We start from the raw sequence: 27102 nt of genomic DNA on the forward strand, positions 1-27102 counted from the left end.
TCTCTAAGTGACTGTTTGTAAATTCTGTCTGTGGCCAAGGTGGGAGGGTATCAGAGTAGCTGTGCCTACAGTTTTTATCTTGCCTCTACAGATATTTTTCTCTAAGGCTTTGGTTTTCATGACTATGCTTAGAATGAGAAAATGGGTATATGAAAAATTTGGTGAACACTTTGACTTGTGGATTACTAGTCCACCAGACTAGTCCACCATGCCTATTATTAAGCTACCAGATTCAGTTCAAGAAATATATTTATTATCAGTTTAATTGTTTTACTAATTTATTCTGAAATTAAATATCCAGATTAAGATCATTAATTTAGGAAGCCTTTGCTAAAAAATCTGCAGTACATCTGCACGTAACTCGTGTGGCATCCATCGCTGAGGATCACCAAAGAATAAGAATTGCTCCCAAAAAAATCAAAAAGGGGGCAAAACCCACCACCACCTCCTCCCTTCCACCCCCCACTCCCTCCAAAATCAGGTCTTTTCTCTATTTTACTACAGCTCTGCCTCCCAAACCTGTTGTTTAAAATCCTCTTTGACGTGTGAAGGATTAATAGGGACCTGAGAAATTCAGTGGTAGGAGTGAAAATAATAGAAACACGCCTGGATTTGTTTTACTACTGTCATCTGTTTAAGTAGTTGTGACAAAAAATCTGTATAAAACCAGATACAGGGTGTGGAGGTGGATATTCCTGTGCCTTTTCTTTTTCCCACCTACATTTTGGGTGTTGTTTTTTTTTTTTTTTAATTTCCCAGCAGCTTCCCATTCTCTGTCGTTAAACCTGCTCATTTTCAGGGGTGCTGTGGAGCAAGGGGCACAGCAGCTGCCCTGAGCCCACTGCTGCCAGCTTGCTGTGTCACACATCTGTGTCCCCTGCCCACCCCGTAAGGGAGTCCCTGAAGGAGTCAGATGCAGTTTGCTGTCAGGAAATTTTGTATTTCTCTGCTTCTCCCTCCCCAGAGACCCCTGGAGCCTGTAACCAGGGGTAGTAGTAGTAGTAGTAGTAGTACTACTACTAGTAGTGTAGTTTAACCCTTCCTCCCTTTTCTGACCCTGTTGGATGAGTTTCAACTATGTCTCCTTAGCAGGAGATTAGATAAGGTTCTGCTCTTCCTCATTCAGCCTCTTTCCCCCCTGGAAACCACCTGGAATAAACATCTTGGACTGCATCTGGGGCTTAGAGCCTCTTTTGGAATCCCTTGCCTTGTCCCTGAAATATTCCTCCAAAGCCTTCTAGGATCTGAGCTAGCCTAGGGACTTTGCAAGGCTGCAGGGGGGATATTTAAAGGATATTTCAAGGAAATACAAAGGTGGTGTGCTGCCATGAGAAAGGGCTCCCAAATGCTGTCCTGCTGTCCCTGCCAGTGCCAGGTGTGACCTCACTCCTTTGGAGCCCTGGTTCAGAGCTGGGGAGGCTTTCCTCACCATGCCTTGGGGACAGTCACTGCTGGTGACTCTTGGGGTGTCCTCTGAGCTGTCTCCTTTAGCTCCCCTCAGCCTTGCTCCACCAAGGCCTGATTTTCTCCATTCCCTGCAGCCACAGAGGCTCATGACCCTGCTCTGCTGTCTCAGCACAGGATCTGCCTCTGGCAGTGCTCTGGGTCCTTGCTTGACCTCCCAGCCAGGTTCTGAGAGGGATGGAGGAGGCAGCTCCCTCCAGGACCTCCAGCTTCAGGCTGTGCCCACCTGGGGCTCAGCCTGCAGAGGAGCCATTCACTGCAGCTCCTCTTCAGACCCATCACTGTATCTTGCTGGCCCTGCCTCCAGTTCAAAGCAATGCCAAGTTCCAAAGCGTTCCTGCCTCTGCTGTGGTTTAAAAAGCTTATCTCTGCTTCCGGCTGTTGTCCAGCAGCCCAGAAACCTTTGAAACAACATCTTTGATTAAGAAGCAGCTGAATGGCTCTTAAATGCTCACCTCCGATTTTATTAGTTTGGTTTGTCGTGGTGAATTATTTTGTTTGGGGTTTTTGTTTGGTTTTTTCTATCCAGTCTTGGAGCTGAGGCTGGCCTTGGCGATTTGCAGGGCTACAAGACATTGGGAGCATTTTGGTGGAGAGTTTCCTCTCCTCAGTGGCTGTGATGGCACCAGCATGCATCTCACACATCTGACTGAGCAGCAAGCACTGACATCTTCATGCTGACCCTGGGAGTTGGCCAGGGGTTGTGGAAAAGGGATTGTTTTTCCAAATACTGGAGCCCTTTGCTGTCTGTGTGCCATGGCCTACATGTGCCTGTTTGCTCTTGACCTGTCATCGGAAGGAAATCATGCCAGCAGTGTTAATGGTATCACAATACATTTTAAAATTATCTCTAGAATTACAATTGCTGCCAATAAGACTGCCAGTGTTGATGTTCAGGAATTTTCCTGCTTGGGTAAAATAGTCTCTCCCATCTTGTATTCTGCCATTTGCTGGAGAAGGTGGTCAGAGTAGGCTGTTGCTCCCCTGTTATGTTATCAGGGATCTGGCAGTGGTGAATCTCAGCAGCTCCAGCCTGCTTAGCTGCTCCTGCTGATGGTGTCCACACCAAAATTCCCTCCCTAAATCAATCGAGTCAGTAAAGCATCTCATTTATCTTGATTGCCATAAAAATGCAGGGAGCAGTCTATCAGATAGAAGGAATCCTACTCAAAATAGCATGTGCAAAAACACCCTGCTAGTTTCTGTGTGACCTGACTCCTGCATGTTTGTAAAAATAAATGTTTCCTCTAATATGTAATCAAGGAAATAATTTGTGCCCTTTTTCTTTTTATTTTATTTTGGTGACTGAAAAAGGAACTTATCGGGAACATTTTGTGCCTGGTAACAAACAGTTTCTTATTACCAGTGGAAATCTGATGCTGACTGGAGCATGGCTAATACCCATTCAGCCAGAGAATATGGATCATACTGTGCCCCATTCAGCACAAGCTGTAAGGAGGCAGTGTCAAAGAACCCAACAGTGAGACACTGTTTCACATCCTCAACATGCCCATTCAACTAAAACCCTTCCAAAGAGGGGAGATGTTATGCTCATGTTTAAATAGAAGCTCTGCTATTTTGGTGAAGGCTGAAACCAGGTGCCAGCCTGATTGGATACTCCTATCTTCCTCTTCTGGATGCTGATTCCTGAATATAAACAACTCTTAAAGCTGCTGGCTACCACCCAGCCAAAACTTCTTATAATCTCTTTGGTAATTCATTTTTACCACTACTGAATGTGCTAAATCCTTGCAGGAGTGGCAAAAAGGCATTTTTGCAGGTTCTCAGCTGTTTGGGAGAGCTCAGGCTGCCCTGTTCATGTATCACAGGCAGTTCAGCGGGAAATGTTGGATGCAAGTGTTTGGCTCCCAATCACAGATGGAGCAGAGGAGCAATTCCTGTGCTCTGCCTTGTGTGCACCTTCCACTAGAGAGAGCAGGAGTCTTTTATGTTCACCAGAATGGAAATGAGGTATCCAGCCATGGTCTAAATCCTTAAAATCCAAGGGAAGGGGCCAGTGAGCTGGGGCAAGGTTCTCACGTGCATTTGGACTGTGTGATCCTGTTGCAGGATCTTCTTGAATCCCATTTATTGTCTTGGGTGGCTGCTGCCTGATTCAGCTCACTTTTGCCATCACCATCTGAATGTTTTTAGAACAGTAAAAGTGTTATGCATGTATCAATATGAGTCAAATTGAAATTCCAGAGTAATAGACTATAATCTGAATAGAATTAGAATAGACTTTGAATTGATTTAAAGGGTTTTATTAAACACTAAATATCACTATTTCATTAGTCCTCTTTAATAGTTGAAACTGTGCTGAGTTTCACACTTGCTTTAGTAAGTCCATCTGGTTTCAAAGTGCTGTTGCATTCTGCTGCTGAGGACTCCTCCCCTTTCAAAGAATATTCATGAGACTGCTTGTATTTTAAATATTGGGGTTTGTTCCTGACTTGTACCCAGTTGGGGAGGTCCTTTTAATAAGATTATGCCTTTTGTATTTCTCTGACTGTTTTTTGAGGTTGAGGATTTTTTGGTTGGCTTTGTTGGAGGTTTTTTATCTCGGTTTTTTTTTTTTTTCCAGCCATTGCATAGTAAGCAGTATTGCTGTTTCAAGGGTGCCAAAATTAAAACCCTGGTCAAAAAAAGATCATGTAAGGGAAAACTAGGACTTATAAACAGCTTTAAATTGTCATACTTTACTTCCTGTCTTTCTGTTTATTTAGATCTTTTACAGTATGTGTGGGTCACATTTTCCTGCAGTTCTCTAGTACTAAGGAGGCTAAGAATTATGTTTTATGAATTTTAATGAAAGTTGAAATCCTTATGTAATTATTTGCTGGGGCTTTAATTAAATAACTGTATAGGAGAAGAACTGCATTTAGAGAGGCGAGGGCTGAAGATGATAATTTTTAAATGGCTTTGTTCTACTTCAGTGTGAGTATCTCAGATATTTAATGTAGACAGTCCTTTATACCTTTCCTTACTCCTTTGAAGGTATTGTTCAATCAGTGAATGTAAGTTTTAAAACCGCAAGCTGATAAATTTAATGGGCTTTATAGCAAAAACCTGAGTTTTAGAGCACAGGCCACCACCCTACATCTTCGTAAGGAGATGACCCCTTTCACTTCTCCTTTTCTGGCTGTGCCTGGGATTTTGGTACTGGGGTCTTTTCCATTCCTGCCTCCTCTTCCACTGCCAGTCCTCACCCTCAGCTGGAAGGGGGGAGTGTTTTCACCGGAGACCTCTAAATCAGTTTTTAGGGGAGAAGGAAGCAGTTGGTTTCAGCAAAGCCCATTTGTGTTTTTGTGCATTCCTGAACGTGCAAGAGTCGCTCTTGTTGCTAAAAGCTGCTTTCATTTGTGAGTATTAAAACTGTCAGAGATGGGTTTCCAGGACACTTTCAGATGAAATGTAAAGTAGCTCTTTTTCTTTTAAGAGAGACTGCGTGCATATAAGCTGTGTGGGAGTTTGATTTTGGTTTTATCCCTCCTTTTCTGCTGCTGATACACTTAGTTGCCTGGTCAGTAAGAATAATAAATTTGATGCTCTGAGGCTGTTTATCATCACTCTGGACCAAATTGATTCCAGAGAACATTCAGAGGAGGTGGTGGGGTCTGGAGCAAACCCATCTGTTAGTGATAAGCATAAATCCCCCTGCTTCCAAATGCATTTTTATGTCTGCATGCATGCACCAATTAAACAGTATATTATTTTCTTTTTCCATGATTTCAGAAGGCTGACTCACGCGAGTGGATTTATGCACACACTGTTTTTTCTGAGTGTAGTTGGTTTGTTGTTTGGTTTGGGTTCTTTTATTTTTGGGGGCGAGGGGAGTGTGTGTGTTCATTTTTGGGCTTTGTTTTTTGCTTTTAATTCTGTTTTCTTCATCTTTTGATTTCTATTCAGCTTGTGGAAGTCGTGATTTCTACCTAGCCCAATAGTTCAGGCATACTTTCTTTCCTCCCTTTCTGGATATCATGCTCCAGCACATGAAAAGAAAATCAGGTTCAGAAGGAACTGAGCAGAATGTGGCTTGTTGACCTAAAGAGTGTCACACTGGGGCAATCATCCCTCTGTAGAATGCTGGCCTGGCAGAAATTTTGCTATAACATCTGGGGTTTTCTGCTTTCTGTCTTAAAGCTTGAGGCCTTTTTCTGTGTGGTATCCTTTTAATTTCATTTTTCATGCCTTCACTCCTGTGCTAATAGGGGCCACCAATGCCAAGAACGTTCTAGCGTGAGATGAATTTTTTTAGATAACGAGGGAGAAACACATTTTAAAGCCAAGTAAGATTTTATAAAAATGGGAGGAGAAGGTTGGCTTCATGGGTCGTGGATTTGACTATAGTGCTTGAAAGCAACTTCAGTTTTAGCTGGTGAGAGCCACAGCCCGTGTCACTCAGCAGAACATCCTGGCACAGTGAGAGGGAGCAGTGGTTTACACTGGGGACAAGGGATCTGTCAGCAAAAACACAAACTTGCCTGATTCCACCAAGGCACCTTTGCAGAGAGATTAAACTGGACAAGGGCTGTGTAATTTGCCATAAGGAGTTTGCTCATAAAATGGTGACTAAATAAGGAGTGGGTCACTCCTGGTTCCAGTGAATTTGTGATTGCTTCACTGGTGACTTTGGCTTTTCTTCTGTGAGTGATGTTGATAGTGTGACACTGGGAAATGGAGCAAGGATGAGTTGTTACAGCCTTTGGACTCACTTTTCACTGAAGCATTAGCTGCTGCTCCTACTTCCAGTCTGTGGAGACCCCCAGGATTGCCCACACGAGGTGGAGGAGCAGGATTAGAGATTGAACAAAAGCTACCTGTGAACTGGGCAGGAGGAGGAGTGGTGGAGCAGAGCAGGAGCTGGCTGTGGGGCTGAAAACTCACTGTGGAGACGTGAGGCACCAGGCAAGAAAGAGGATCAGGATGAGAAAACTATGCCTAGAGGTGAATGAATGTTTAAAAGGACTTGATTTAGGTGTGAGGATTAGTGGGGATCACCAGTACACATCACTCTGGTTTCCCGGGACTGGCTGCACTGGGAGCATCCCTACATGTGGGAATAGTCCCAAGTCCTGACTTGGGACTGCACCTCTCATAGCAGAAATAAAGCAACCTTTCACTTTTTAGAGAGCTGTGGATTCAGTGAGGGTAGGAGCATGAAAAACCTGGCAGTGGGATCTTATGGGATCTCTTGGGTTTGAAAGTGTGTGCTGTCAAGAGTGTGTAAAGCCTGGAGAACCACAGTGGCCACAGCCAGGGCAGGAACATCAATCCTTCTTTCTTCTCTGTGAAGTTTATTTTTGTGCTGATTCCTGATAGGAACCTGGAGCCCTAGCCCTTATCATCACAGGAATCACATGAGGTCAGGCTCAAGCTAAATTAATTTTCTTTTAGCCAAGTAAATTAAGAAAGCAGGGGTTACTTCCTCCCAAGGCACAGGGGCTAAGCCAAACTGAAGAGGTTTTTTTGGTCCAGAGAGGCAGGAGCCACAGAGGTACAAGGGTTCTGGCAGAGGCTCTTTGAAGCCTTTGGTAGGTGCCTCCCTTGGTAGTTTTTGCACACCAGTTATTTACCAAGGCCAGCTTTCATGAACATCAAAGCTGTGCTTCGTGCAGTAATGGAGAACCAATAGGGAAAACCAGCAGAGCCAGTTGTTCCACCAACAGTGTATGGAAAATGGGAAAAAACTGCAGTGAAATGAGGGGGCCAGTCATAAGGCTGGACCAAGTAAAAAAATGATGTGACATTTCTGATCTTTAACACCTGTCTGCATATGTGGTTTGTCTCCAGATAGTTGTAAGTAATAACTTAGAAAGAAGGGGCCATTAGAAAAGAAAAGCATAAGTAGGAACAGTTAATGGAGAAGATTAAAAAAAAATCTTATCATAGGAGATGCATGTGGCTTTCCAGATTTTGCAAAGTAGTTTTAATTTCTTGTCCTGGGATGAGCGTTTCGAAAGTATGTTCTGCAATAAGTGTGGGTTGTAAATCTCCTTGCCTACCTCTGAACTGGGAGAAGGTATTTCCTTTGGGAAACAATATTGGGAAAAATGAGCAAGAAAATGTGCATGACTGTAAGTCATTACGTGTCACATTAACCCGCCTATCTTCCATTCACATATTTTTAGATTTGCATTTAGCAATGCTTCTGTGTGTAGGAGCAAACAATGCCCAGAAGAAATCCTTGAGTAGATGCACAAAACCTCTATAATTCAATGCTGAAACAGATGTAAAGCTGTTGCTAATTCTCATTGCTGATATAAAATGTACATTGCTGATTAATCAAAAGCCCCTGGTTTTGGTAATCTCCTTGTTGATGTATCAGCTGTTCTTTGCCAGATCAGTATTAAACATTTGGCTAAAGTTGAATCTATGGCATTGAAGTGGGAATTTTGTTGGCATGAGCACAGTTGTGATGCCAGATGTGTTTGGGTTCTGAATGCAAAGGTACAGTGTTATATGGCTTCACCGTGAAGCTAAAAGCTGTGTGAAATATATCATAAAAGCAAACCTGTTTATTTCCAAGAAAAATGTGTAATGGATATAAAAGCATGAGTGTTTCAATTATAACTAATGAATGCAATTTATCACTCACTTCTGCTTTTCTTTGTTTTTCAGCTCATGGGGCATTCTGAATGGGATCACAAACGAGGACCCAGAGGCTCACAGGTCAGTTGCTCAGCATTTTGTGTTTTATTTTGGCTTTTGCTGCATTTGAGGCATTCAAGCAAGTTTCCATCTGAGTTTGGCAAAGCTGTTAATTTTGTTAATATCTGTGGGGTTTGGAGCAATGGAAAAAAGCATAAAACCATGAGAGCTTTCATCAATGTCATTTTTGAGCTGTAATTCAAACAGTTGATCCAGACAGAGCTGAGTCATGCAACAGAAAGGTTTTTTCAATAGCAGAAAGATGGATTAGATGTATGGAGAAAGCATTTCTTACTCATCTGTCTCCACCAGGACATCAAAGGAACACAATTTCAAATAATGTGGGTATGTTTTGTTTGGTGGTTTGGTTATTTTCTGTTTGTTTGTTTTTTAACCTGACAAATTTGTAAAACTGGGATGGTTCTCTCACCATGAATACTTTCATTATTGACCAAGGTGTGTTAGAGCTGTGTGGGGAGGTGCAGAGAAGCCACGTGTTTGCTCTTGACCTGTCACTGGAAGGAAATCATGCCACCAGTTTTAATGGTATCACAACATTTTAAAATTATCTCTGGAATTACAATTGCTGCCAATGAGACATCACTACCAATACTGATGGTCAGGAGTTTTCCTGCTTGGGTAAAATAGTCTTTACTATCTGATGGTGAAAGAACATAAATTAGAACCTCAGCATTTTATACTTGCTTTTACTTCAGGTGAAGGATTTTAATATGGATACCTTGGACAAATGACAGATGCATCATAAAGGCATTAAAGGATCTATAATAAGGTGGGAAAAGGAAACTGTAGAGTCGTAGAACAGTTTGGGTCACAAAGGACTTTAAATATCATCTCATTCCAATCCCCTTGCACCTTCCACTATCCCACGTTGCTCCCAGCCCCATCCAGCCTGGCCTTGGACACTTCCAGGGATGGGGCAGCCACAGCTTCTCTGGGCAACCTGTGCCAGGGTCTCACCACCCTCACAGTAAAGAATTTCTTCCTAACATTCATTCTAAACCTACTCCCTGCCAGTGTGAAGGCGTTTCCCCTTGTTCTCTCACTACAGTCCTGATGAAGAGTCCCAAAACAACCCAAGCTTTCTGATTACTGTGTGCTATCCTAGTGCCCAGACACAAAAACCGAGGCAGAAAAGGAAGAAAAGTCTCATTACAGAGAAGAAAACATGCCTCAGTTATTCCACTGTACCTTTAGATGCTCTTCTGCATGACTCTGAAAATTGTCTAGCTGGGAATAGTATTAAACCTAATTTACTTAAGTTCCTTGAAAGGTTAGGAGAAATAAGGGAGGTTCTGATTTTTGCATGGAATGGAAAAGTCTTTTTATGTTTTTGTGATTCAGTTACATTGTTGCCAGTTTGTGTCTTTTAAAAAAAAGGCACTCTCTTGTTATAAAAATTAGTATCTTGCTGAAAAACTAAGGTGAGTGATGTGTTAGATGTGCTTAAACACCTTAAAACCTAGAAAGGAAAAAAAGGGAAGTGCAACCACTGGTTTACCATAATCTAAAACTAAAATCCACGTATGAACTCATAAAGTTATTCTATCAAGACTCATTAAAAAAGCTCTGATTCAGTGAAGGGGAGGGGTTTTTTTAAGAGTTAGTAGGTTTTCCATGGCATGTGTTGAAACATGAGGGGAAGCTGCTGCACTGCATGTCATCCTTCTTAATGGCCCACTTGGAAAACACGTTCCTTTTCTGCATGTGGGAGTTAAATGCAAAGTGCTGTAGTTACAGGTAGGGAAGGATGTCAAATGAAATACACAGAGGCCTGTGGGAATTTCTGTTTGCAGCACTTTGTCTCGTGATAAGCATCTGCAATTCAATAGAATGGAAATGGCACAAGTGAAAAGCTGTCTTTACAATATTTAACTTGTTTATGACTTCTACCATGACTGTCATTGCACTTCTCTTCTAAGAGACTTCCCACATATATGTGGATGTATGTTGTAGGATTCCTTTTCTTTTGGAATAATTCTACAATTAAGGCTGCTCTAATTAGATTGAATTATAGATTGCCTTACAAAAAGCGGTGTGTTCCTGGCAACATACTTGTTCTTTTTTGTTTTTTCCTTTCTTTTTTCATCCCTGAAGACAGCACTGCATGCTGTAAGTGCTTCATGCTGAGAATTTACTCTGTGGATTTGAAATGAAGCAGGAAGTGCAAAGTGAATTTCATTACATTTCATGCTTAATTTTAAAGATAAAGACGTGTTAGAATTAAGAATTTAGGCATGAAACTTCAAAATTGGGTTCCAAATTAAAGAAATTCTGAAGTGTTTGGGAATATTTAATCCACCTAAAGAAATCTTATGCTCTCAAATATATACATGCAGTCTGTAGAACCACATCATTTGAGGGGAAAATATTCATACCCATTTGTAATGCTGGCACGTGCCACGGGAAAGTGTGACTGGCAGAATTCATCCCTGCAATATTATTGCTCTGCAGAAAAAAAAAAATGCAAATTGTATTTTAATCATTCCACCAGAACACAGTAGCTGATACTCCCAAGATCTTCCAGGTGGGACCCACGGCACACTTGGTGCACAGGTTTTTACAAGGGCTGTGTGGGAGTAATCTGTTGCTCTGCCATCAAGACTTGTTTGGCTTGCTGGAGACGTAGGCGTAGTCCCAGAGCCAGCGGAATCGAGCAGTCGCTCCTCCAGCATTGTAAAAGGATGATGGAGAGAGAGAAGCACGGGTCCAGCCTTTTTAATTCTCTTTAACCATCAAAGCTCTCAATTATATATCCGAGGTGCTGCGTTTTTACCCCCTCCAGTTCCTAAGCAACAGCTATTTTCAGATTGAGTGCGTCTGGTGTTGGCTACCTACTCCAGGCTTCTTTCTGCGAGGTAGCTCGTCGCTGGGAGCTGGGCTGCTCCCTGCCTCAGCCTTTTGCTGTGGCACTGCAAGGACACAGAGGCTTTAGAGGAGCAGCAAGGACACGGAGGCTTTAGAGGAACAGGAGAAGCCGGGCTCTAACCGGTCTCGACCTCGCAGCTCGCCAAAACTTGCGTGCGTCGGGGAGCTCTGCCGTCTACAATGAAGAACAGGAGTCAGAAATAAGGTTCTTGCCACTGGTTTGGGACAGAAGCCTTTTGTCTCAAGTCTGGAAAAGCCTCTAGAGCAGACTGAGAATCATGAGCCGGAAATCTCTGTACTTGCTGAAGCGCAGGTGGGAGTCCATTCCCGCTGCTGACCAGGTACTGTGCTCTGGGAATCTGTTGTGTCTTAGTGTGCCCTCAGTGCCACTGTAGAGAGACTTACAGTGATTTAATGGGGGTGTAGGGGTTCTCTGAATGCAGTGAGAACCAGCTGATTGTTACTTGTAGTTTCCAAGATGAATGCTGCAAAAGATTGGTAAAGCTGATTCTGCAAGAGCATGTACTTGTGAACGTGGAGGTGCCATGGCAGCCCACTAATGCAGATGTGTTTAACCAAGAAAGTCTCCCTGTCTCAAAAAGGAGACTTTTCTGAAGGTTTTAGGAGTATCTTAAACTGAGTGGCCAAGGAAAATTGTAGTCTACTGCTGATGGGTGCATGACTTTTTTGCATTTCGTATCTTACATGTATGTGTGTGTGTATGAAGTCACTGAGGCACTGGCGGACCCTCAGCGTTTGCAGAGCCCTCTTGGTTGATGTGTCATTTCAAGTGTCTTAACCAAGGTGAGAGTAAAGCAGATGTAAACAGGATATATGTAAAGATCTGCTGGGAAAAGCAAATGCTGTCACCAGAAGCAGGACTAAGATGTGATGAATGGCAGTGTGATTAGTGTATTTCCTACTTCTTGCTCCAGGCACTCCAAGAGTCTCTGATTTTTTTTCTTTTTTTTCAATACCTTGCTTGAGATGTACAGATAAAAAAAAAAATTACAGAGAGAATATTGGTGAGCTAACAGCTCCAGTCTCTTCTCAATCCCAATTCCATCTTGGTTTTCCATTTATAAAACAGTTGACCAGTTATCTGTAGGAAGGAGACAATTGTTTGACAAGAAGACGGATAGACAACAGAAATGCATCCCAGTTTTTGAGAGGCATCCTCCTGTGTATTTTTATTAAGGGGGAGAAGGGAAGGGCAGATTCCATACCATATTCTATGGAGTTGTAGATTTTAAAGATAATCATACCACTTGGAACTTCTAGAGATCTCAGACATACTAGTTGTAAAAAAAAAAAAACCAACCCTATGCTGTCACATTATTATTCACCATAAAATAATAAGGCATTGTTGATTGATACACTTTTATTGTACTGAAAAGAATTTAATTGATCCAGATCAGCCCAGCATTCTTAAATTTCCTAGAAAAAAAAAGGACAAATAAATGCTCTGTTAGGAAGTGAATCATTTGTCATCTTGTTTCTGTTAAGATGCAGAGACACTAATATTATTTCAAAGGAAAGCTGGTTTCCAGCCTTACTTTTCCAGCATTTCCTTTGAATCACTCTAACCCTAACGTTGCATTGCATCATCCATCATATTGTAACACAGTATGTGGGAAAAATCAGTATTCCTCACCCAGGTCTGAGGTGTGCTTGGCTGCACTGAGCTGTGCATCAGTTCCACCATCAGCCCCCCAAGCCCTCTCTCCAGAGGGTTTTAAAAGAGAAAAGGAAATTTCCCTGGCCCACCTGCCACTCTGGGAGAGTGAGAGTCAGAAAGTGATGCACGTAAATCCAGTTCACTTGAGCATAGTGTGAGTCTGTAAGGACTGACTGGAGGAAAATGCAGTTACTGGGCAAGATGACAACCCCAAAGAGGCAACTTTGAGTGTTTTAGGCTGCTCCTGTTCACAATTTATTGCTTAAAAAATAACACCTCTGCCTTTTGGTGCAAATTCATTCTTTAGTCCTTAAAGGCATGCAGTTGCTTACTTTGTTCTAGGCTGACCTTGACAAAATGACTTTATATTTTGACAGTAAGTAGTATCATTGCAGGTTACTTCTCTACTCAGAGCAGATAAAAGATATTTATGTTAACATGTACCAAAACCTCTCGAAATGGGCTTATTACCACCTAAAATGAAAACAAAAATGAAAACAAAAAACTAAAGGAAGAAAAAAAACCAAACTGTAAAATGGGATATTTGGTTTGATCTTGTTTCTAGGGAAAACAATGTGGCAAGTCTGACTTTTAAGAAAGTGTATCTAACTCCACAGTGAAGTCTGACACTCTATTTGAAAATACTTTATGGGTTTTTTTAACTCATAAAGTGATTTTTATTCCTCATCTTGCATACTCTGCATGAAATAAAATGACACCCAGAACTGTTTAGGCAAGGGGGAGCAGCCTAGAAGTAAGGGTAGAGAAAAAAAACAAGAGTAGTTGTGATGTCTGTAGACAATATAGTTGGAGGTTGTTGGTTTGGGGTTTTTTTTGAAGCTAGGTTGTTATGTAATTTTACTTTTGATCTTTTGAGCATTGTTTATGCTCTCAGACACTACATCCACAGAGGTCTCCATGGTTTCCAGGCTCTGGTATGACAAAGGAATTTTCCGCTCATTGTTTTGTATTTTATGTGTGTGAAAGAGTGAAGAAAGTAGATTTAACTGTGAACCCTGAAATAGATCTTTTTGGGGTTGGTTGATAAAAATGTCTGATCTAACTATTCATTTTTATATGTGGAAGATATATCTTTATCCTGTGGGTGTTTTGCATGGGTAAATTTAAGCTAAATAGTAATAAATTAAATACTGTATATTGGCCTCTATTTAACAAACTGTGGTATTTCTTAGTTCTTGAATCTTGAATGGCTTTGTCAATGATTTCAGAAGGAATTACCTTTATATAAGTAAGGAAAGAATTTGTGAAGGCTTTTCTTTCTTGTCCATCCAGCAGTTCATATTGCTTGAAAGCCCTCCCTGAAGTCTCAGTACAGGTTTGGAGGGTAATTCTCTGTTGGCTTTATTTGGTGTATGTGCCTGAGGACCTTTTTTCTTAGACTGATCCTATTTTTTTTTTATTCCTGAGAACTGCAACTGAGAATGCTTTCACTGAATGATGGGTACAGATTTAAAATGTTGTGGTAAGCAGCTGAGCCAGAGGTATTTTCTGTCATTATTTCCATAATGAATATTTCTATCTACCCAAAATTCCCTGCTAATTTAATGAGCTGTAGCTTTGAGCATAAGCTGGTTTTGATACTGGTCCTAAGACAGGAAAAATCTTCCCACATTATCCCATGATGGAAACTTCTAATTGTTTCATCGATGACTGTGAACTTAAAAACACAAACTAGATTTCCACGAGGATGTGAGAACAGAACCAAGAGTTTTGCTATAGGGGTTTATATACACACATAGCTGTGGGGAGTTGAAAGGAATATACTATTCATTTCAATAAAAGCAGCAATACTTTTTTAGGTGGTAATTCATGCTTTCAGCAGTGTAAGCAGTGGTAATGCTTTCTGTGGCACCAAGTCATCAGTTTGGATTGTGATGGATTAGTGTGAAGCCCATGAAGTGATGCTTGCCCTTCCTGCCACTGATTTACACTGTGCCTAAAGCAGTTTGCAGGTACAGTGCAATATCCTGTTCCTTACCATTGGTGTGGTAGATGGGACAAACTTCCACAGCCTGCAACCCGTGCAGGGTGCTGAGCAGCAAATAAACTGGTCCTGTGAAATGATAAACCAAGGGATTTTCTGAGTTTCATGTAACATTACATCATGCAGCCACCATATTCAGTGTGTTCATGTACAAAGCAGAGTCCTGCTGGGACACCTCACTGCAGTGATCCTTGTATCCAACCAAATCCCTTCTATTTTACATGAAAACAGTTTCTAAAAAAAAAAAAAGGTTTCCTGTAGAGAATGTTTTTGTGGATTTTCAGTTATTCGTTGTTAATAAAACCTTACATTATCCTTTCATTCAGCAGACAAGCTTTCCAAGCTTTAGTGGCAGAGCAGAGATTTGCAGGGTTTGGGGTGTTTTGAGGAAGAGGCCTCATGGGAGGGTTGTGGGTTGGTTGGAACACCAAGCTGGGGCTGGGGAAGCAGAGCTGCTTTTGCAACAGCAGGAAAGGTGCAGAAAGCTGAGTCTGGGATTAAGAAATGATCTAGGAAATACTTCCTTGCTTTCTAAAGCAGCAGATGAGTGATGCAGAGCAGAAAGGGATCTCAAAGAAATACTCTACCTGAGATTTGTCCTTGCCTGTCTTAGAATGAGGAGTTGACTGGGACTGTGAGACCATTTCTTTTTGTCCTGCAGGCTTTGAGGTAAGACAGGATCTGCCAGACTGGCCCTTGTGACCCAGATGATGTGGGCAAACCTCCTGCAACCTTCCACATCCATCTCTCCTGGGATGGAGAAAAACCTTTTAAATGGTGTCAGCCACCCTGTGAATCCTCAAATTCTCTATCTCAATGACTGGCAGGGCGACAGGAGTGGATTGGAAGCTCAGTAATGACTTTCACTCTGTCACATCACTCACCACCCTTCAATATCTAAGCAGGAGCTCAACACAGACCTCCAGAAATGTTACCATTCATTCTTCAAAACCCTTCTCCACCATTATTCCTCTCAGGTTTGTAGTGCAAGTCCTGCTGCTAGTCAGGCAGTCCAGTTGTGTGACAGAGAAGCTTGTGACAGCACTCAAGTTGTATTTTACTTTATTCAGTGAGCCAGTTCCCGTTCAGGAAGGTTGCAGTTTGTAGGTTCAGAGCTGTGCTGCAGATCAGTGCAGTTTGGAAAAGGAATCACTACTGAAATGCAAACAGGAGTGGGAAATTATACCCTGGTGAAATGACTCCTTGAAGAAGCAGCATGGTAGGAGTACAAGAAATTTGGCACAGTGCTATTTGTCTTGGTATTTTGAAAAGCAGAGACAGTGGCAGAAGCTGATAATTGTCTTTTCTGTTTGTTTTTGGTTTTTTGTGGTTTTGTTAGGGTTTTGTTTGTTTGTTTGTGGGGATTTTTTTGTTTGGTTTTTGTTTTATTGGGTTGGTTTGGGGTTTTTTTCCCCAAGCTTTTCCTTAGGCTGGGGACTGCATTTCCACTGGTGTGGTGCAGATATAGATTGCCTATGGCAATTGCATTGAGAAGATGAGGTTGTGAACTGTCATCACTCAAAGCAGAGGAAGGAGATTTTTTTGCTATCTGGGGTGATCAGACTCCTGAAACTTCCCTTAATCTCTCTGCATTTTTGTCTCTTTCTGGCAGTTTTCATAATTTAATTTTCAGCAGTTTTCATAATCTTGTTAACTCGTTTGTTTTCAGAACTCTGCTTTTTATATGGTGTGATTTTCTTACTAAAGCTTATATTTCTCAGTTGCCTTTTAAAAATTTAGAGTCTTAAGGTCTTCAGGTCAAGGGATTTTGTTCATGTGCTTTTTTGGGGGGTAGGGGTTTTTTGTTTTCTTGGTGCAAACCTAGGAAAAATTTGTTGGATTTAAGGGGATTTGAAATTTAATGGCATCTGATGGTTAAAGTTGCTGGCTACTTTTAAGACCCATAAACTTACAGACTTTCAAAGAGTTTAATCCCTTGATTTTCAAGTCCTCTGCTTTAGCACAAGCTAGAATTCTCTGCAAGTTTTCAGATTGCAAATTCTCTGATTTGCCAAAATACAGGAATCCACATGCCAGCCTCTGAAACAAAAGCTACACTGAGAATGTTCTGAGATCAGAGTGGTGCACCTCAAAAGAGGTGAGTAGTTAAAAATGAGTAAAAAAGTGTCCCTTAGTCTCCTGGAAATGGCTATGCTGGATGAAATTTTCCAAATTCAGGCCAACTGCTGCAGGGGGAAATGCCAGTGCAAAAGTTCATAGCTTTGAAAAAGTTCTAAAAAACAGGGTCTGAGGAAAGGAGCAATGGCCAATATAATAATGACTGATACAGTCAGAGGCTTTGTAATGAAAAAAGAATGCACCCCACATTAAAGTTAGGTAGCACTGGGGCTTTTGTGATGATAGAAGACTGCATTTTTGTTCCTGACAAAAATGAAATGCTGAGAGTCGTGCCACAAGGTGTTTCTTTAATTTCAGATAACACCTTAAATTTCACGTACCACATGTGTGCATTCCATGTATTTTTCACCTTCCCAAGCACATTTTTAACTCAATCATTGCAAAATTTTAGCTTCCTGTATTCAGAAATGAACCCAATTATGGAATTAATGTGATCAATGTACTTAATTTTATACTGGGCAGGGCTTATTCCTAGCATTCAGTCAGTGTGCTTCCACTGGCATGTTAATAGCATCTCTGGGGGATGTGGGCTGCCCCAACCTTCCTTACTGAGTTTCCACAATGCCATTGTTGTAGGGAGATGTCCTCGTTAATGAGGAAAAAATGAAAACTGGCTGATTTCACTCTGTAATGGAAAGTTCATTTTAAAAGCTTTTTTATTAATTCTTGTTTGTTTTGGCTTTTTTTTTCCCCTGAGGTTTGTGTCCATACTGGGGAAGATATGTATGCTTTAACTGTTGCTCTCTGGGATAGCTTTAAAGAATAAATAAGTGAAAGTATTTCCTATTGTTCCTTCCTTACAAGAACACATGCTGAATTCTCTAGTAGCTCATTTTATGAGTTTCCCAGTGGAAAAGCTCACAGCTGATCAGCTCTGCTCTCAACAGCAGATGTTCTTTTTCTTGACTTCAGTAGTAAGCTATAATTTTGTTCTATCTCTGATGGATCAGTGTTCAAAATTTCAAAATGAGTTATTGGAGCAGCCTCCTGAGATTTTTGAATAAGCTGGAGCTGGAGTAAATCTTAAAGTCAAGTCATAAAAAAGAAAATTTCATGTCAGGTTGGATTTTAGAGGTCAAAGGTTCATTGTGTAATGGCTCTGCATTGCTCCATTTTCAATTCCTCAATAACCTTGAATGTTACAAGAGCAGTATGAATTCTTACAGTCTGTAAAGGAAGGCTGGAGAGTTTAAGCTGTTGAATATGGAGTTCATAATTATTAAGTTGCTGCTGTTTATGCAGGACTAGAAAAGCCACTGATTATGCAGAATAGACAAGCCCTTAGAGAAGAAATGGAGGCATCAATTATTGAGCTGCAAAAAAAGTAAAAAACCCCAACATTTAGTATGAGAAAGGTATTTTTGTTAATAACCTGGGTGATGGACAGACTGCAGGTGGTACAAGCTAAAATACAGGAATTCCTGTTTAAATATAGGAAGGAAATTGTTTAATCTGAGGGTGACCAAGTGCTGGAACAGGTTATGTGGAGAGATTATGGAGCCTTCATCCTTGAAGAAACTCAGTTTCTCCTGCACTCCCCCCACAAACACACACAAATTCATGAGGAGGCAAAAAAAAAAAAAGCTGTAGAGGGAAAAGTGAAGCCAGGAAAAAAGTCTTTCCAAACAGAGCTGGAGCTATATTAAAATCCAGCTACCAAGGTAGTGATTTAAAACATGTAATCCCTTTTCAGATGACATGGATAGTATTTTGGTAGAAATCCAGATAACCTTTCTGTTTCCAGTAACTTTGCTTTGGAAGCACAAGAGCTCACTTCTCTAAAAATGAGAGAAATATAATTGTTAATACTGTCTATTCTGATATCTGAGAAAAAAATTAAAGATTTTCTGCCATGTACAATTTTGAGAGTTCATATGCTGTTCTCACACACATGCCCTTGGCTTCAGAGCAAAGCCCACACTTACAGCCACTTTCACTTTTCACATCCAGAGTTTGGGGGCCTGAATCTTCAAAGTTAGGTGATGGATATGAATAGAAGTGTGGAATGGCAATAAGCTTTTCTATCATATCGTGGACCAGTTTTTATAGGTGTCTAAAAATAATATCTCTGTGCATATTGAGATTGTGTTTTAGGACTCCTGGAGGGTTTAATGTGCGTGCTTCTTTCAAATTAACAGTTGGAGTTGAGTGAACAATCTGCAAATAATTATTTTAGATTAAGTTCTTCATTAAAATGCAGAATAGGAGGGGGGCTTAGCTGACAAGAGAAGCTGCAGTGCTGCTTTCTATTCCTTACAACTCTGTGGGATGTGAGAGTGATGAACAGCTGAAGTCAGTGATTAGAATCTTCAAGGATCAACGTTGCCTTTGAGGCAGTTCTGTCTCAGAACAGCAATTTTGCTGGGATTGTGATGTGGTTGCATTTTCATCACAGCAACAGCCCCTGGGCAAAATCACCCCGTAGGCTTTGACTGGTTTCTGTCCATACAGGAGTTGTTAAAATGCAGGATTGTACATGTGGTTCCTCTTTGTAGCTGCCACCTCCTGTCTCACAAGCAGACACCAGGTTTGGTTTTTGAGCTAACAGCAGTCAGGGGTGATGGATGCTGCTTGGTGTTGGAGCAGCACAGGGACATTGTGTCCTTCACCAAAGGACACTGTGCAGTTGGGAGTGTGACAGTGGATCCTCAGCTCACTTGTGATAAGCTCCCCCAGCAGGTTCAGGCTCATGCTGGGCAGTGCAGGTTTTTTTCCTGAAGATCAAGTAGAGCCTGGAAGAGGAGAAGTAGAAATGGAAATGGAAGGTGCTTTGAGTGGTGTGAACATGTAAGGCACACTGATTTACCCTGTACCAGTCAGAGTAAATCCCTTAATGTCCTGATGGAAGGTATCCCATTGGCTTTCAAGACAGCACCTTTCTCTCAAGATTCTGATGCTCTTTCTCCACATCCCCCTTCTCCCCTCCACCAACACTGAGTCTTAAAGTTGGGAAGACGAGAGTGGAAAAGTTATGCAACTGGGCACTGGATTCCTGAGATGCTCAAGGTGCTATTTTTGTTGCTACAGGCATTTGAAAAAATGTACTTCCAATATTTTGTTTTGGAGTTATTGCTGGAGTTCTGAAGTCCAGGAATTTTTAGCTAGTCCTCACCATAGGAGCAGAAAGAAACAAATCCAAGATATTTTAATATGGCACACATAGTTCTGCTGTTGCCAAGGGGAAGTGCTCTACTTAAATGTCAGGACAATGTTAGCAACAACTGACCCAAGAGAAAGGAGCTGGAGATCCCAGTCCAGTTTGTAATGGTCGATCGTCGTTCACTGAAAATTCTGCCTCAGTTTTTCAGTGCTTGGGGGGTGTTCATGGATGTGGACTCTGCACTCTGCTAATTTCTTCAAGTCAGGATTTTCAGAGTCCTCGCAGTAGGGCAGATGAACCTTTCTTGGTCAGCATGTCTTCTGTGTGCTCTAGGAGGAACCACTTGAGATGGCAGTCACATAAAGGCACAGGACAATTTCTAAGTCAGCCTTTTCTTCTGCTGGTATTGCAAAGTGCACCTCCTATTCCTCTTTAATTAGAAATTGGTGTCTCTTGATATCAACTGTCTTTACTAGGGGAATAATTAGGCAGTACTATTTTAACAGTTTTGATTCTTCCCATCATCTCATTTCATCTCATCTGGAGGAATGTTCTCTGTGTTTCTCTCACTTGCCTCATCACCCATCCTACCATGAAGCCAAACTACTTAGAATTTTGTCCCAGTCGTATTCCCTGCCATGTTAGAGCAACATGCCAAAGGACTTTTTTGGCCACGGCCATGAAACTGAAATTTAACTTAGCCCTGCCTGTAAGTTTCTCATGCTGCCATAAAATTTTCTCTGTGTGTTGATCAGGAGTTTGGTTTAGGTGCAATTTTTCCAGCTCAGTCATGTCACTGTTCTTTTTCCAGATATTATTTCAGAGTCCCCAGCTTGACTGCTTATTTCATGTCAGTTGTAGTGCCTGCCTTTATGCATATTGCTGGATTCTCCATGCAGACTGGCATTCCAGACATATTTTCAGATGGCCAGAGTGCTTATCAGCATTTAGTAACTGATCTTCATCTCCACATTAATGATATTTCTTCTGTATTAGGGTCTGTGTCCCCTTTTTTTCCTTAAGAAAAGCTGAAACGCCTCTTTATTTTTCAGTAATCAGAAGCCTTGTGTAGAGCCCTTAGACCTATGCTTTGTCTGAATTCCCTTCTAGATTCCTTTCAGGCCTCCTTTGGATCATCTGGCTCTGTGTAGGCCCTCAAATCCAAGCGAAGTTGCCTTAGCCTTGCCAGTCTTTTTTTTTCTTTCACAACATTTCTGATACAGAACTTTTCCCATCCACAAAATGTGCTCCAGGTTCTCGGTATTAAACCTGGATCCCTGCAACATCCATTGCTTTGATATTTTAAGAAAATACCTTTTTCAGTTGAGGAAATAACTTGATATTTTTTATTATTCCTGTCCATCCGTTAGTAATTTTAACAATTTGATATGCTCTCATCAGAGCCCATGTATACCTTTCATTTTTGATCCTTTGTCTGAACTCAACCCCTTCAGTTTGAAGGTATCATAACCTAGCAATTCTCTCTAAACCAGGAAAACAAAACAAAAGATGCATCCCTGAAACTTATTAATAATTCATTTTGTTTCTGATGAGCTTCAGAATTTGTGGTGGGCTTTTTTTCTATTCGGAATATTTTTTTCAGTTTTGTTGCCATTACCTTTTATAGGTGAAATTCTACAGCCTTAGAGTACAAAGCCTGTTGTCTTACTTAAAAATACGGGTAATTTACAAATGAAAAGTTGGCCCTCATAGTACTGTAACTTGTTTATTCTTTTTTTCACTCAGGTTACAGAAAATGCAGTATTTGAGTTTATTTGCAAGGACACTTCCAAGGCTGCCTTCTGCTAACAAGAGAGCACAATGTAATCCTTTTATAAATTTAATCCAAGATTTATCTTACTCTTACTTCACTTCCCCTCCTCTCCCTTCCTCCCAACTCTCCTCTAGTGGTAAGGACCAGTCTGGTAATTTCCTGCTTATATTTATTTCTACCCCATTTGTAACAGTCCAGCATTATCCTGTAGCATAAACAAGCCTGCTCTATAGGGTATTTTAAAGAGCAGTCACATCCCCTCCCAGCCATCAGTCTGCTACATTAGATAGGGGCTGTTTTTTCTGGTCTGCCCAAAGGTTGTTTTCTTCCTTCATCTAAAGTCTCCTTCCTGCCTTTTTTGCAGTTTTGTAGAATTCAACTTTATGCACAAATTGAATATAAATTAGAGTCTCTCTAGGTATCTGATTAAAGGAAAGACAATAAATCAAGTTTAAAGTCTATTTTTAATCCTCTTGTAGAAGCCATCTAGAATTGTAGAACACACAAATCTATTAGGTTGGAAAAGACCTCTAAATTCACCAAGCCCAACTGTTAACCTGGCACTGCACGTTCCAAAACTCCCCTTTCCCATGTACAGGGCTACTCTACCACCTCTCCCTCCTTTCCTGGCCCTTCCAAGGAGTTTTCCTGCTGCACCACAGCTTCCAGCTCCTCCTGCTCATTGCCCGTGTCCTGTGCAGTGCTGTAGGTGGAATAAACATTCCACCTGGAATAAACATCTTGATCTGCAGCTGAGGGTTAGAGCCTCTTTTGGGTCCTTTTTCCTGTATATGAACTATTCCTCCAAAGCCTGAGAAGGCCTGAGCTAGCTTGGAACTTCAGTGGGGTTTAAAAGGAGGATTTGTTTCAGCACACCATCCAACATTGGCGTGCTATCTTCAGTCTTACCTCAAGGGAGCTTGGTTTTATCTCCCTCCCCCTTCCATTCTAGTGTAAAGCTCCTTCAGTGATCTCTTTGCAAAGATCCTTTCTCCCCTCTGAGACCTTCCCTGTCTCTCACCAGCAGATCTGCTGCTGTGTGAATGAACCCACGATCAAAACCCCAAATCCTGCCAGTGCTGCCAGGCTCAGGGCCAGGTACTGATCTGCTGGCTCTTCCTGCTCCTTCCCTCTTCATTCCCTGCAGCTGGAATGATACAGAGGAACCCTGCTTGTCCTCCTCAGCCCTTCAGAAGTTGTCCCAAGCCCCTGAACTCTCTATTGATCACCCTCAGCTTTCTTGTTCCAGCTGCATGCCTGCCTGGAAGGATGCTGACAGGTAAGGGCCAGAGGGCCAGAGCAGGGCTGGAAGCTTTTGCTTCACGCCTTAAACCTGGACACCAGGGAAGGCAGCAGGCTTCTCTAAGAAGTGGGTCTGCTCTTCAGATTGTGCCTCTTGTTCCCTTCTCCTGTGACAGACAGTGACACATCTTTTCTTCTTTATGGAGCCAGTTCTGATGAAGGCTATGAGCCACCTTAGCCTTGGTGACACCTCCAGACTAAATGAACCATCACTCCTGTTGCACCCGCATCAATGCCTGCTCTTTGGTCATCCACTGATCAGTGAACACAATCCTGACCATCTGAAATGGAGAATCCTTGCATTTGGGCTTGCTCTTGTTGCTGGTCCTCAGGAGTATAACCTTTAGCTTCTGTACTGAATTAACCTTTAGCTTCTGTACTGAATTAACCTTAACCTTTAGCTTCTGTACTGAATTCTGTCCATTTCCTAAGACTGACCTGGTCTTGGAGAAACTCAAAAACTGATCCCTGCACACTGACATATCCTCCTACTGGAGTCCCCAGGGTTTTTGTCACTAGTTTCCTCAGTGGCAGCAGCAGCCAGACTAACATCTGATCAAGTGACAGAAACACCACACCAGTGGAAAAGCAGCCTGTGGAATGGGAAGAGGACGAGGGGACTCTGACTCTGAGTCTGTCTGTGCTGTCTGGAGAGCCATACTGATAGTTCATGTCATTCAGCTGCACAGAGGTGACATTCTGGAGGGTCTAATAATAGAAATGTGCAGTCTGGGCTGGCAGGTTAGCCTGCTGAGTGTGGTGTGTTTGATGAACAAAGAGCAAGGCAGAGCTTGAGCAAAATATATTTAGTGAACAATTTGCATCGTGTGTGGATGGTGAGAAACTGTAGCATTCTTGGAAAATTGCAGAGCAAGAGTTCTTAAATTAGGCTTAAAATGCTCTCTGTATGTGTTCCATATAGAATATATATAATGATGATACGTACATATATAGAGTCTAACTAGCAAGTAAAAATAGAGTACAAAGATGGCAAAACTGCAAAAGACAGAGGTATTGTGCTTTGCTATATTTGTGCTTTATGATTTAATTTAGGAGAAAAAGGGAGGAGGAAGAATTCCAGATTTAGAGAACAAGAACTGAGTTTTCATGACCTTTTTCCTTCCTGAAGTTGTATTTAATTTAGCTGTTTGGAAAAGCAGTTGAAGTAAAAGACAGGAGGAATATTCCATCTTGCACAAACATGGACAGAAAACAGAAGCCTCCTCCAGGCAAATAGTCTCAGGAGATGGAGTAAATTGCCAGTCATCCATCTCTCTTTCCTGGATTACCTGATGTATTGGAGCAGTTAAAGAAGAATCTGCTGCTTAAATGCAATCAATAATTTGCTTTTATTGCTTTATTTTTCTTATTACAACTTTGAGGTCACGGTCGTAGTCAGGAGCTTACCCAGACACTTCGCTGAAATGTGCTTTCTTTTCAAAATCTGGCGTTTAAAGGGAGGGCAAGGAACACTTCCAAGTGTCAGCTGAATGGCAGAAACGATGAATGAACTCCAGTAATTGTAATGCCTTTTAACCCAAAACAAATTATGAACCTGGTGAGGAAGTGTTTCCCATCCCACTGTGTTTGCTGGTGTAGGAGCTGGTGATGTCGGACACAAAGTCCTCTTTTTGGCAGACTTTTGCCAAGGTTATAACACACTGTGAGACAAATCTAGCAGTTGGGTGCAGCCTTTTTTTTTCCTCCTGCTCTTCTCTCAAGATGGAGTTTCTTCAGATTTGCATTTTTTCTGAGTAATGTTTAAATAATATATTTTTCATAGGTATGTGGACAGACTGTATGGGGAGGTGGGAGGTAGGTGGGTGTCTGCTGCATTTAAAAAGCTGTCTTATGTAACGCAAAAAAAAAAAAAAAAGGAAATGTGTCATGTCTTTGTTACAAAAATTTTATCTGTTGTTATTTGCATCTGATGTGTTGGGAAAAATGTGCTCTGGAGAACAAATCAGAGGTTTGGTGCATGTGCTGAGCTGTTCTGTTCCAGGACTGGCATTGGAGAAAGCAGAAGCAGCATCATTGCAGAGCCCGTATTTTCAGCTTTGGAAATTACTTCCTGAGCATGAAACATGTCTGCACTGTTGGATCTTGAAACCAGTTCTTTTTTTTTGCTCTTTCTCTGATAATCAGTCTTGTGGAGAAGTGCACACAGGTCTGCAGCTCCAGCTCTCCTGCCTCTTCAATCTGCAGGACCTCTTTCCAAGCTTGAGAAGTTTTCAGAGGAGTAATGATTTCTTGGATTTTTTACTTGAAGTGATTCATTTTCTGTTGATTGAATAATTTTATTATCTTTTAAAAGGAAGGCAGAAAGTATAAATCCTAGGAAAGAGCAAGTGTTCCCTTTTGGAGCACAAAGTACTGATGAAGGAGATGAGCTGGGCAGTACTAGTGTAATGGCTTGCAATTACATCTTAACTTAAAAGGGTGGGTCTACAGGCAAAAATCTAATTAAACCTAATTAGTCTGTAATTTATGTTTCACATCCTATGTAAACACCCCAATTCCCTAATCCCTGTCACTATTCTAAATCCACCAAGAGCTGGACAATAGAGGAGGTAACCACTGACCTCATATTGAGCCATTCCCTCTCTGCCTCTGAGGTCATACCAAGCATTGCCCCTCATGAAAACTGATGCTCATGTAAAGAAGTTTGGCAAGAGTCAAAACGTTTTTGGCTTTTATTTTGCTGTCAGCCTTGGCTGAGAGTGGCCAAGAAGTTTCAGCTGTTTCAGGAGAAGGTATCTGGAGGGTGGCAGGAAGAGGGGTACCACATGATTAACTTTGGTTTGCTAAAATACTGCCAATGCATAAACAGGGAAGGTGATATGCCAGACATTTTGTATTTATTTCTCTAAGTAACTGGTGTTTCCAGCCAAGAATACTTAGTTGACACATGAGCCCATTTGGGTAATTTTTTTAGCTGCTGTGTGTTGTAGTTTGACATATGTGGGAGCATACAATTCTTCCAAGAGTGCTCATTAATTGTGGATTAGCACCTACTTGCAATTATTGTCTTAATTACTTCCTTGATGGAATGTAAAATGAATAACATACATGGTAGCATTCATGTAAAATACATGAATTAAAGAACGGGATCATAGGATCTTTGGGAACAAGTTTTGCACTTCCCAGCAGGAGAACAACTGAAAGAATAAATTTCTTTTCTTTGATACAGACGCATCATTACTTGCTGGTACAGTAGGTACAAATTTCCTTTGACAATCCCACTGAAATTAGATCACCTTTCCTCCCTCTGTTTTCTGATAAAATTAGTAAAATTACATTACATTTAAAAGAACAAAAGGAACATGTGACCACAGCAAGGAGGCAGAACAGATTTCAAAGCAGATAACATCTTTTGTGCTGCTTAAATGCTGCTGGACTCCATAGGAGCCCAGTATTGGATGCAGTCTAAGTCTTCTTATCTAAATTATTTTTTTAGAAATAGGAGCAAAATATTTTTAAACTGCTTTCAAAGAGAAGTTGTGATCTGATAGAGATTCTGAATTCTTAGACATACAGTGTTGTTGTGGGGTGTGCTGGTTTTTGGGGAAGGTAGCAGAGGGCCCTGGAAAGTTTTGCTGAATAGAATAGATGCAGTGCAGAAGAATCTATTCCTCTGCCCCAGTTTTAACCTCTTCCACTTCTGATTTGCTTAGCCTACAAATGGCAGTGGCTATTCACTACTGGTGGTTTATGTGGATGTGGATTTATGGGGTTTTAGGGTTCTTTTTTTATTAAAGAACTCCAAACAGTATAAAGTTGTGTGGTGAATGCAACTAAAGGATGTAGGCAGAGGGTGCACAACAGATGTTTTTGAATTTAGCTGGCATACTCTTAATTTTAAGATTAAAGGGTACTTCTAGTGTGGCATTGTTGTTTCCTTCCTGATTTACCAAACTCAGCCTGTTTAGGGAGTATTGATTTTGACAGTACACTTGAGCAGACACCAGTGAATTAGCTTTGGTGTTGGGAACAGTTCAGCCTCTACTCAATCAGATATCCTCAATAACACATCCAATTTCTCAGCTCACCTGGCTTGCCTGCTTCCAGCAATGAAGGGATCTTCCCTGGTCAGCTTTGGTGTC

General features: G+C 41.4%; 1 protein-coding gene across 1 annotated transcript in view; it reads left to right on the top strand.

Moving 5' to 3' along the window:
• The window catches only part of PDE3A (phosphodiesterase 3A), a 215478-nt gene that overhangs the window by 128289 nt on the left and 60087 nt on the right, over positions 1-27102 (top strand). The window contains exon 2 of the mRNA XM_063395214.1: positions 8086-8136. Within this exon, the coding sequence (XP_063251284.1) occupies positions 8086-8136 (51 nt within the window). The remainder of the gene's footprint in view (positions 1-8085; positions 8137-27102) is intronic.

Source organism: Prinia subflava, chromosome 4 (assembly GCF_021018805.1).
Source record: "Prinia subflava isolate CZ2003 ecotype Zambia chromosome 4, Cam_Psub_1.2, whole genome shotgun sequence".
NCBI classification, from domain to species: domain Eukaryota; kingdom Metazoa; phylum Chordata; class Aves; order Passeriformes; family Cisticolidae; genus Prinia; species Prinia subflava.